Consider the following 13,277-nt stretch of genomic DNA (forward strand, 5'->3'; position numbering starts at 1 on the left):
TGATTATTTAACTCTTTATTATCAGGGTGTACCAAGAAGTCAGTCAAGTCGCTTCAGCTGATTCAAAATGCTGCAGCTCGTGTACTAACCAGAGTTAGGAAAAGGGACCACATTACTCCTGTTCTGGCTGCCTTACACTGGCTCCCTATAGAACACAGGATAGAATTTAAAATTATTCTTCTCGCCTACAAAGCCCTTAATGGGCAGGCGCCATCTTACCTTAAAGAACTCATTATACCCTACTGTCCTACTAGGGCAGGGCTGGCCAACCAGTCAGAGGTTAAGAGCCACATTTTTTCTATGTTTCTGCAAAGAGCCACATCAAACACACAGTCACTGATACCGCTTGTTTCAGTTTTTTGTTTTTCTGGAGACAAGATTTCAACCACGTCACTGATGCATTTTTGTGGCATTGGGATATATATTTTTTAATCCTCTGGAGCAGAGAGAGGAGCTGTGTATTATTGTTATTGATTAATGCATCAGTGTTTCTTAGGGTCAAAAAACACTAAACTCACAACCTTAAAATGAAAGCGTTTTAGTTTATTTAATAAAAGAGCACATGTTCAATGTGAAAGTGACAGTAGTTATAGATTATTTGGAATTTGGTTGCTATAAGCTATATATATTAAAAAAAAATTATATATATTTTTTAAACACCTTGAATTTCAGGGGGGGGCGCGGGGGCTCTGTTGGCGGGCGCAGCGCCCCTCCAAGACAATGGTAGGGGAAACACTGGATAGTGTTTAATCAACGATAGGTTTTCCCCCCCCCTCAAATTGGTTCACTGCATCGCAGGTATTATTGTGATTGGCCTCTTGGGCCACATCAAATTTAGATGCGCTGTCATCCTCTCATACTGACACCTGACACCACACATACACACGTAGGGAGAGCCGGGACGAAGAGTAACACGGGACGAAAGTAACGGAGCGATTTTATCCGAGCCCAAACAACTTTGACCGGCCCAAATTACGTCAGAATTATCAGCATTCAATACTTAACAGACTACTAATATCAGTTTTAACAGTCAGGAGTAGCTAGTGTTGTCACCGGTACCAACATTTTGGTTTCGATACCAAGTCAAGAATTGCGATTCCGATTATTTTCTTAAAAAAAGGGAAACCGTATTAAATGTAATTCATTGTGCTTTATTTCACACCAGAACCATAACACAAACTTTTAAACAATGAGAACAATAAATAAAAATAAATGACAATAATTTGTATTAAATACAATTAATACATTTCTTACAGACAGGCCTCGTGGTGTCCGTAGGCTTGCCCTCACTGTCAGAGATATAGCTAAAATACTTCCAAATGTCGCTTCTGTTGTCTTTTTTGTCAACAAGCCGAGGCGCAGCGGCAGTTGCACTCCCACTTGCAGCCATGCTTCTCGTTTTCTCACATGCTCTGGCAGCTAGCGCGTGCACGAGAGAGGGGAGGCACTTGAGTGTGCTTGAGAGGGGCGGGACTGCAGGCACGACTGCAGTGCAGGGAGTGGAAGCAGAGCGCTGAACACACACGGCTCTTATTAAAACGGCGCTTTCTCACCGGATTACTTTCCCCCGTCATTCTTAAAGTACCGATACTAATGAAACGGAGGAATCGTAACGTTTTTAACGGCAGGGTATCGCGGTACCTTTCAAGTATCGGTACACCGTGCAACACTAGTCAGGAGTCAGTGTCTCTCCCCCAAACTCACACATAGGCTATACAATGCGATATGAACTGAAGAGCCGCATGAAACTAGGCAAAGAGCCGCATGCGGCTCGAGAGCCGCGGGTTGGCCACCCCTGTACTAGGGCATTGCGTTCCAAGAATGCAGGGTTGTTGGTTGTTCCTAGAGTCTCTAAAAGTACAATGGGAGCCAGAGCCTTTTCTTATCAAGCTCCACATTTGTGGAATCAGCTTCCAGTTTGTGTTCGGGCGGCAGACACCCTATCCGTTTTTAAGAGTGCGCTTAAGACCTTCCTTTTTGATAAAGCTTATAGTTAGGGCTGATTAGATCCAGCCCCTAGTTTTGCTGATATAGGCTTAGTTTGTCGGGGGACATCTTACTTCTTCCTTCTCTCTGTCTATACCTGTGTACTCTCATGTTCCGATTAACCCAGCTTCCCCAAATGTCTTTCTTTTTGGTGTCTATATACGCCGGGATCCGGAGTCATGGATGATCCTGCGCTCCTCTGTCCTGGATCGCGAGCCCTGGATCTTGAGTCGTGGCTGTGGTCCTGGATCATAGGTCCTGGATGGATATCCTCGTGGATTCATCTTCCTATTATACACACATGCATTTCCAAACATTTGGACTACCTATGTTGCAAATGTATTATCTTTTCAATTTACACACGGCATCTATTGCACGTCTGTCCGTCCTGGGAGAGGGATCCCTCCTCTGTTGCTCTCCCTGAGGTTTCTCCCATTTTTCCCTTTAAACTGTGGGTTTCTCCGGAAGTTTTTCCTTGTACGATGTGAGGGTCTAAGGACAGAGGGTGTCGTATTGTCATACTGATATTTTGTACAAACTGTAAAGTCCACTGAGACAAATGTAACATTTGTGATATTGGGCTATATAAATAAACATTGATTGATTGATTGATAAGATGTTGTTTAATGGCTGATATATTTATGATCCACGTCACGTTTTCATCAGGGCTCTATAAATACAGAACTACGGCAGATATGTAATATTTAATGCAGCCGAACCGTGTATTACCATGCCGTTATGTGATGACTTTCAAAGAGAAAAGCAAGCACACTCGGAATAAATTATTATTTATTTTTTTTAAATGTTTTTGGTCTGTTTCCGGTATTTGTTAATGACGATGTGCTGTGAGATGTGAGACTGGAATTGCACAGGGGAAAATAACGTAGGCTATCTTTAGATGCGGATTTTGTTAAACTAATACGTTTGCGCTGTGGACCAACACTATACATTGACGGGGAAGGGGGTAGCAATAAAGATAACACCATTAAACAGTTACACAACATAACAGAAATAATATCGATAGCAGCGTCCCTAGCAACCACCTTGGTAACAATGAAAACGTCGCGATTTCATGAAGTAATCTTCGTAATAACTAGCAAACTAAAGATCATGTACATCCACTGCACACATAATCTGAAATAACAACTCATATTTCTCGCATCAAATGACATCAAAACGCATTTTAATGGCCAAACTAACTTTAAAATAGGCATTTTCCACCGAGAATAAAACGAAGTTCGGCCATGTTTTCTTTTTCTGCAGGGAGACATTTGAAGATCACGTGACATAGACGCCAGCCATTGGAATGAATGGTGAAAAAAAACGGGGTTTGTCAAACAGAGCACAAGGTGTAGTCCAAACGATAGCTGGGGATTCTGGGTAGTGTAGTGTCTTCTGCCATCCTTTACTCCGAAAAAATATTTGTTTCTCCGAATCGAAGGGGAAAAATACAAAAGCATTGCACACAATTTAAACCAATCAATGTTGTGTAATTAACAAGGATAATCTGGTGTTTTTTAGTCGATGAGTAGTGCAGATATCACTGTAAAATCAATCGACAGTAAGAGGAATACTTACTTCCGGGTGTACAATTCTCCGTTATCCAATGGGAATGGACGCTCATATTGCCTTTAAGGGCAGCCGACACAAACGAATGCCGTGCTTCCATGAGCATCAAATCCCGCCGCAGATGGGAATACATTGCAATCAGTTGAAAGCTATTTGCGTCCCTTTATGAAGCTGAAGGAGCCTAGGAGCGTCACAACTGGACGCCACGGACACTGACCAAACGTCGCTCCTGGACGCTTAGGGAGTGAGTGTTGGTGTTGCTGGAGAAAGCAGACTGCTCCGTGTGTGGTGTCGCTGTGCCGCTGTCACGTCTGTTCCTTGATCTCTGCATCACCGACCAATTTGATATTCGTGTGACAGAAACAATTCTAAAATAAAAAAACTTTATTGTCCAGCCGCGGCCGAAAAATCAAGAAGCAACCTTACTACGCTATAATCGAGCGGCGCCGGCGAGCTACTGAAAAGCTGCCCGCGAGCTACCGGTAGCTCGCGATCGACGTGTTGGAGAGCCCTGGTATAGATATACCTTTATTTTAATTGTATCTTTATATTGCAAATAGTTTAGCTTCGTATTTTTATCTATTTTCTTATTCTATTTCTTAATTTTTTATGTATGTTTTATTGAATTCATTTTCAAATGTAAAATGGAGAAACTATCATTCCCTCGGCATAAATATTTCAGATTCTGATTTGCAGCTTTATTTATTTTTATTTTCATATACCTCATTCAAGTTCACCAGATTGTCTAAAGTAACTAACTATAAGAAAGCTTTGGCTAAAACATTAAATCACAAAAGAATCAAAAACCACAGTCACTGAAGCTCAGTTGGAGTTAATATCACGGGTGTAGCTCACCAGGTTGTCCAGCTCTGGATCCTCACTGAAGAAAGGTTTGTGTTCTCGCTCCTGCTGATGCACAAAGTTTTCAATGTCCACATCAAAGCTGGCGGAGGTGATGCATTCAGAGCCCTGTGTGGCCTGCTCACACTTCTCAAACAGCAGCGCCAGCAGGGGGAACAACGGATGTCTGCGGAGAGACAGACAGACACACGTTATATGGAAATGTAAAATGTTGTCTTTGATCTTATTTCATTTTTCTATATTATTGATTCTGTATTATACACTGAAAAAACGGAAACGTTGACCTTAATTAAATGTATTGTGTCAACAGATTTCACATACAGTAACTGTATTAGGCTATAAAGCAATGCTATTCATATTATTGCTTTAAACCAACCTGTGCATCAAGCCCTGACCAAAGCTCCAAAATCTTAATTTCACTGTTTCAAGAGAACGTTATAAATGCATTGTAGGTGTTCTACTTTATCTCAGTTGGAGTTACCTACAGACAATGGCGGCGCCAGGGTATGGCTGGGGTAGGCTACAGCCAGCGACGTGCAGGCAGGGGAGGCAGAGCCTCACCTGTCATACTCCAATGTAACGGAAAAACAACTACAAAAAAAACTAAATAGTAATAATAATAAAATGTCTCCACTGATCTGTGTTGTAAATGTGATTTATGTATGATTCCAATCGCTTTTTATATTCAAAATCAGCAAATTGGCCGAGCTCCGCTACAACTACATGGGAGCGATGAGGAGTGAGGCAGGGACGTGCTCTGCCTCACGTAAGCCCACAGTAACTGGCTGGAGCGTGGCACTAATTTAACCGGGCACTTATTTTGTGAGCGCGCTCAAGCCAGTTACTGTGGGGTGAGGTGAGGCACAGATGAGCTCTGCCTCACCTCAGAATGCGTCACCCCACAGAAACTGGCTGGAAAGCGGGCCCTAAGCGCATGCCTGCACCATCTCACTGTATGTCACCAATGTAATGTTTGTAGATCCCTTTATTACATTTATCCTCGCCATCCATAGTCTCTAAATAACTTATTTCACGTATATATGATATTTAGGCTCGCTGGTCTCATCATACAACGGCAATGAAAAAAGCACCAGGGGAGGCAGCCATAAGCTCTGCCACACTGAAGGGGGCGCAAGTGAGCCCACAGGAAGTCCCGACGGAGAATACTTTTGCTGTAGTACATCTCTATATACATCGATACAACATTACGTGTTGATAGAAATCAACACGTAATTAAATAAGACCCCACGGTTTGATGATTGATAGGTGTGTGGGCTGTCTTTCATTTTGACACACAGAACAATGGGGGCTATCCACCCTTATCCACAATGTAAAGTCATTCACACAGCCTCTTCCCTCTGTCACTACCATGGATGTATAATAAGAACTGGATACAGCGTGGGAGGCGGGGCCTCATTCATTCCTATGAGAGTTGCTCATTAGCGCATGATGATAAAATGGCCCAACTATTGAGAGAGCGAAACGTCACAGATTACCCGGCATGCCTGAGAAGTACCCGTATGTGCGCTCATAGCGCATGCTCAACTGTAACCAAAATGCTCGTTCACATCAAGCACGTCAATTTGCGTACACGTAACAGCACCGCGCGTTCATGACAGCATGGTAATGGATTGTTATTATGATGGATTTGATATTAACGAGGCGGCAGTTAGCAGCTAGCTAGTAATTATGCTAATGTACACATCAATCGTTATGTACTTATATTACGCTGTAACAGGATCTAGTGATATCCAACAGAGCTTCATTTAGCATGAAAGAATGATTGCACTGTATATATATATATACACAGTGCAATAAGCTTCTTAATGCAATAATAAGCTACAGGGACATTAATCTAATGTCGGCAATATTAACTTTATTTAATACAACATTTACGGTACAAGATTTACATCATACAGCCCATGTAGTATAATATTTTACAAATGATGAATTACAGCAAACATGTGCAATATATCCATTATTACAGCTCCGTGGGATGGCAGTAAGGCGATATGGTCCGTTCTTATTGTGCATGGTAAAGACAAACGCATGTAGTGCAGAACACGTAACATGAACGTGCCGGGCGGCGCGGTCCCGTGGGTTAGATGCGCGTTCATAATGCAGAGGGAAATAACTCTCAGAATAACGTTATTAGCACATTTTTACAACTTGAGGAACGAATGTTTTTAATAAGGTCTATACAAATGTTCATACTGGGTTGTTTATTTAGTTTAAAAAAAATGATCCAACGATTTACAGACCACTCTTTCCCAATGTAAGTCAATGGGAAAAAGTATTTCCGGGCCTGGCAACCAAACGGAAGTGTAGTACCGCCGTTTGGCCACAACGAATATTCTCATCAGACTCCGGCGCACTTCCTGGGGGCATGGTCACTACCCGATCTGTCCCCTGCCCGATCTGTACTGCGCATGTGCGAGATGGTCCGCCATATTGGACAACTCCGGACGGCAACCCAAGTAGGACACTTGATACAGTGGCTTTTGGCAAAGCTCAAAAATAAAACTCGAGACAGATGAGTTATAGTTATTACAACGTGACTTCACTATTATTTAACAACTCTTTGTATTGGGTTCTTTTATTTGGGGTTAAGTACATTGTCAGAATAAGTGAGAAATGGATTTTCTGTTAGACAGCTATCATACTGAATAAATATTTACTGTGAATGTATGCAAACATGTATGGCATATAGCTGTCTAACAGAAGTTAAACTGCTCCATCAGCAGTTTGTCAAATAACAACAACTTGGTCTGGTTTAACATTATGGATTGGGAAAAATGTTTAATATAAGTACTTGCAATTAGTTAATTATATGAAATACGTAATGACATTTTACAAAAGTCAACTGATTTCGGACTGTGACTTTTGGTTTCAGAGGAGACACATACAGCAGTCTCCTGGCTGAGAGTCCTGTGTTAGTGTGACCCCCACCCTGACCTCCTCCCTACATCCACTCTGTCGCTCTTTACATTGAGTCACCTGAGCGTGTAGTCCTAACTCACACTAATGTGAGTTACCTACTAATTAAGGTTCATTATGAACAGTTTATTAGAACAGCTTGTTTAACACACTTTATGTCCTTTAAAAATAATAGTTATGCTATGCACATGCAATACTTTGTCCATGTTAATGGACAAAATGTAAACACGCATTGATAACATAGGTAAGAGTGAAGCCTTCTTTTGTGCATCTGTCATTCTTAAAATGAAGCACGAAGTTTAATCCGAAAACAAGAGTACGTTAAAGGGTCTTGAACACATTGTGATGTAATGTTATGTTGAATGTCTGTTTCTTGTCTCAATGTTTGCCTTGGTGATGCTGTAAATGGAGCTGCTGTGAAGCAACAACATGTTCAGACTTGAGCTGACAATAAAGTATCATCGTATCGTATTGTAGTGAACTCTCAATAGAGCAACTGAATAGAAAAACTCAAGTCATAAAAGTCCCCCCCCCCACTGTACCGTTAATAGCATGGCAGCTCCGTGACATTCCCTAAAGGACATGCTGAACATACGGACAAGGTTCAGCCAGATCTTAAAGTGGATAGGATATGGTCCAGTGACTGCGCTTCAGTGTCACCTACAATGTTACCATCTGCCTGACATAGGGAATGTCACTCTAAGATCTGCAGATACACAAGGCAGTGGCCCACACTGAGCTGTGTGGGTACATGCCAGATTATTGAGCATTTCCACTTGGAAGAAATCAAACCTAAACAGACTGCCTGGGAATAGATGCATTCTTTTGACGCAAAGACCTACATTTAACACTCAATGTTCTTATGACATGCCGACTCTCTTTCTGCACTATGCCTCTTCCATCCTCTCACACTCTGCCCTGTGTGTTACCTTTGACTTAAAGGAAAACCCAAAAGAAAATATGTTGCAGCCAAATGAATTATGATAAGGACTCTTGGCAGTGTATTATATAACCCCTGTAAGCTGCTTACTAGAGGCACATTTCATTATTTCCACAGCCAGTGGCGTTAGCTGTACCGGGGTATACTCATGCTACAAGGAAGCCCAGTTTCAAACTGAAGTTTTTAACATTTACAACAGCAAAAAAGCAGAAGGTTATTATTCCTAAAGATTTCAGGATTTCAAATACAAGACCTTGAAATACAAGTCCTTGTCAATGTCATAGAATGTGTTCAACAATAAATATCTCTGGGAAAAGAAAATGTTTGGGATGCGTTCGGTTACCAGTACTCATGGTTATTCATTTAATTGTACTATTACAATTGTACTATTACAATTAAATGGATAACTACTATTATATATATTATAATTCTATATATTGTCACAGAGATAAATAAACACAATGATCAGTAGAGTGCTGCATGATTTTGTATGTTGGTACGTTTGTACAGTAGTTAGTGAGTTTGCACACCAGAGCTATCACAGTGAATCAAACTATTATTATAAAAGCTAAATACTTTATGTATAATGTTATGTAGCTACTATGAGTATGTCTAGACTCTAGACTGCTTTGGGTAAATGTCCCTCCTGGATGAGTGTATGCAAAAACTATAATTGAACTGTATCTGTGTGAATGTACATGAACCATGTGTTATGGTGGAAACTAAGTGCGAACCAGGGTGAAAGCACTGCATTCTCTTGGAGTGTAATATGAATACATAAATATACATTTGAGGTCATTTCAGACAATGACTTAAGTCTGTCTTGAATTACTATTCATTTGTAGTAGAAGTGTGTTCATAATTCCTCAAAATGGTCTAATTGATAATCCGGTGTTTGGCTTGAAAGGATGATCTTTTTGTTTTATTATTTTTTAGATTGGTAATATCATGAGGTGAGTAGTTTATGTCTGATGTGTGTATGTGGCTAAACGTATGTTCGACTGTGTGTGTGTGTGGACCCCAGGTAGAATAGCCGATGCTAGTGATAATGCTAATGAGAATCCTAACCAAGATGAAAACATAAAACATAAAGATAAATACAGGTTAAATAAATTGAACAAAATGTATTATAACTGACTGTTCTTATTGGTAGTTGTTGCTTAAAGATAATATCACATGTTTATCTCTGTTTTATGTCAAACTGTATCATTGTTGTGGACATGTAGGTGTGTATGCAGAATGTGTGTTTTGTGAGTGTGTGTTGCAGTGACATGGAGGCAGACTGACCCCCCCCCCCCCACTCAGGCTCTAACCATGCTCTAACCCATGTCTCTCATTTGCAGACTTTAATAGTCGTCTATATTATACTCTAATCTGCCTGATCCCAATGTAATGCCGCTCCCCCAGCCAGACGTGGCAGGAATATTAAACATAAATGGGGGGTGGGGGGGGGAGTATCCAGGTGAGGGAGAGGAGGGTACTATAAATGAGAGCAAACAGGGTGACTCTCAGCTCTGCATATGGAGTCTCACATTGTCATCACTACTAGTTAACTCAATACAGTTGGATCATCCATACACAGGAGGAATAACACATGTCAGTCTCAACACAACAGCACTTTGTTTGAGCTGTGTGTTGCTTTATGAACATCACACAGACACACTGCCAAGGAGATGTGGCTCCGCAGGGCCTGATACCCAGGGGGATTTTGGGTAGAGCTAGAGAGTACAGTACAGCTTTGTTGGAAGGTAAATATATAACTGCCTGTGAATGGCAGACTTCAAAACACAAATAGGTGAGGTTAAAATAAAACAAAAGGGACAGGTAAAGGTGAGCGCAGAATGTCTTACATTTTAAAGAAAAATAAATTCTCCACAGGTGAAAAAGTTAGGAAATCAAATGAATAGAATATCCCTGTCTATCTTCAGAACGATCTGACTATTATGACTTTACTTAAAGGGGACATATCATGCTATATTTGAACAATATATTGTAGGGCCATACCTATATAAAGTATATAAATATAGTTTTTTTTTCAAAATACCAAAAAGATCCTGCATTTTAGCCATGCCTCATTTCGCTCTATTTGCTCTTTCCAGCGCTGTTTATGCAGGGGGCTGATTCTGTGAGCTGCAGCTGACCACGCCCCCCTGCAGGAGAGGAGAGCGTGCTTTGAGATCAGCTGCTGGGCTTTCAGAAGAGGGGGAGAAAAAGAGACCTCAGTCCTCTGTGTTTTATTCTTATAGAAGTAAGAAGAGAAGTAACGGGGCAGAAACCCTCCTTTTTACGCAGCGGTCCAGACATAGACATCAAACGGCGACACATATTCAGTTGCCAGTTCCTTTGTCATTAGGGCAGCGATATCTAGATACTTTCCAAGGTTTGACATAATGAATTGTGCTACTTTTAAAGCAAGCAACGATGTTTTCAAATCTGTAATCAAAAAGCTCCTCAAAAACACTATCGAAGCAGTTCCTGCCATTGCTACATTAGTTCAAACAGTAACAACGGACTATTTTTCTTAGCGGATGCATCAATTGAAATCAATAAAATCATTTTCTAAATCCATAAAAGCATTTAAATTAATATTGGGAGTCATGTCGTTACTTTGTTGAGAATGTGGCCATGTAATAAGCGGGGAAATGTGCACATTGCATAATGTGCCTTCATGCCGATCTAGATCCCTCCGCTTCGCGTCGGGCTCCTGATCGGCCTGTCGGTGTTCTTTTCCCCATAATGACTGCATCGCTGCACATTATCCCTTACATATAGAGTCATTATTCATTTGTTTTAAAGCAGGAGCAAACGCTTGCCTCGGGGAGGGAGAAAAAGAGCCACAGCGGAGAATAAGCAGAAGGGCAATCATGGCAACCATGCAAGGGAAGTCTTCTTCGCTGCTTTTGTGGCAGACTACAGCGCCACTTACAGGCCTGGCATATGTACTGTAGTGGCTATTTGTCAACAACAATACAACTTCAAAAGGCCACTGATGCACCAGGTATAGTGGATCTTATGCAGATCATAAGTTGGTAATGAGTCCATTGTCCAGACAAGGCATCAACGTTTTTGTGGTATTTATTAGCTTCACCTTGGCAAGAACAATACAGCAAAAGGTGTTGAAATGTTTGCTGAACTCAGCCCTGATACTGGGAGAAAACCATAGACCTTCCCGGTGCCCACTGACTGCTGCTGTGCCCTGATTGACTTAAATAAACCCAGCTGTGTGCCCAAATTGACCCATCACCTTCAAAATAAAAGCATTTTAGCTGGAACACAACTTAACTTAAATAATATGGCTGTAAATTAATTAATTCTACAAAATAACAAATAAATACATTAAATAAATGGGAAAAATACTGAATAGCTTCCATATGTATTACAGCGTCTCCAGCGCTTTCGAGCGGCAATGGCCGGCCGTGGCCCAACCCCACATTCCCCTGATAGGAGGATAATTAACCACTAGGTGGAGCACCACTTTTGTAACGTAGAAAATAATTCAAATCTGGATCAGTCTGTATCAGATCCGTTCCAGCCCCTTTTTTAGAGATTTGGGTATAGAGGAAAAGAGAGAGGGTTGTGTTTTCTGACACTTGGTGAGTTCCCTGACACACCGGGGACACATATTCATGTATAAAAGACGTACAAGAGTGCATTTTGTATGATAGGTTCCCTTTAAGTATCTGCCAACACATAAATAACCGGAGCAAAGTATATCAGAGCTGCGTTCAGTCAGCACTGTGAGTGCAGACGCCGACGTGTCGCACTTATCATTATCGCATCATATATTCACTTATCTGTGTCAGCTTCTTGAGCCCGATCTTGCCGTGCACTTACAGTGGAGTCGTGCACTTGCAGAGTGCTTTGTTTTGGACTGTGGGAAGATCTCTAGTAATCCTCAGAGGTCTACTGGATTCGGGTCTGTTCTGCTACCCGCGGTGGGCATCCCCTGCAGAGGTTCAGATGTGCTGCACAAACAATTGCCGGTTGCCTTGTCGCGGACAATCTGCTCGACAAAATATGTTTGTCTTTTTTGTTTGCCTGCTATGATGGTTCTTCAGGACTGCTTCTTAAGCTCTAATCACACTTTCACAGACTTTGCTGGTGATTCTAGAGAAGATGACAATGTATGTGTGTCGTTTAAGAGGAAAAGATGCCTGTTTTTTTTGTTGTTATTACTGTCAGGAAATGTACAACCTAACCCTGGTCCGCCCAGTAGTAGTAGTCAGATCGCTACTCCTGCTGATTTTAAAGCTAGGTCTGGGTTGGGTTTCATCCACTTGAATGTGCGCAGTCTGTTAGGTAAACTAGATTTTGTCCATATTTGGGCGAGCTCGACTGACGCTGACGTCATTGTCTTATCAGAAACATGGCTAAACAAATCTATTTTGGCCTCTGACATTGCCTTAAATGGTTTTAATGTGTATCGTACCGACCGGCCTAATAAAGGTGGTGGCGTTGCCATTTATGTTAAGAATAAGTTCAGTGTAACCACATTAGTTTCCAAATCGATCAGTAAGCAATTTGAATTGTGGCAAAGGGTCAACAGGTCATGGTAGTGAGTTGTTACAGACCCCCCTCAGCTGTCAAAGACTCCTTGTCTTCACTAGCAAATCTTTTATCACAACTAGACTACAAGGAATTAGTGCTACTTGGAGATTTTAACTGGAACTGGTTAACTGCAGTGTCAGAGGATTTTAAAAACCTTTGTATCTCTTTAAATGTTACTCAGATTGTGGACAGTCCTAATCGTCCTAATATTAAGTCCCCTAATAAATCCTCCCTAATTGATCTCATTTTAACTAATGTTCCCCATAAATATTCATCTGTGGGAGTATTTGCAAATGATCTGAGTGATCACTGTGTTGTAGCCACAATTAGGGACACTAAGGTCCAAAAGGTTAAACTTCGCATTATCATTAAGAGAGACAAAAAACATTTTGTTGAGCAGGGTTTTATGCATGATCTGTTTGATTTTGATTCGGGT

The 13,277-nt window shown here is 41.2% G+C and overlaps 1 protein-coding gene across 4 annotated transcripts in view; it reads right to left on the minus strand.

The window, feature by feature from the left end:
* Nucleotides 1–13,277, minus strand: part of pknox2 (pbx/knotted 1 homeobox 2) — a 128,661-nt gene that overhangs the window by 27,073 nt on the left and 88,311 nt on the right. For all 4 annotated transcript variants that reach the window (XM_034232728.1, XM_034232730.1, XM_034232729.1 and 1 more), the window contains exon 4: nt 4,411–4,582. In XM_034232728.1, coding sequence (XP_034088619.1) covers nt 4,411–4,582 — 172 coding nt within the window. The remainder of the gene's footprint in view (nt 1–4,410; nt 4,583–13,277) is intronic.

The sequence above is a fragment of the Gymnodraco acuticeps genome, unplaced genomic scaffold (genome assembly GCF_902827175.1).
Source record: "Gymnodraco acuticeps unplaced genomic scaffold, fGymAcu1.1, whole genome shotgun sequence".
NCBI lineage: Eukaryota > Metazoa > Chordata > Actinopteri > Perciformes > Bathydraconidae > Gymnodraco > Gymnodraco acuticeps.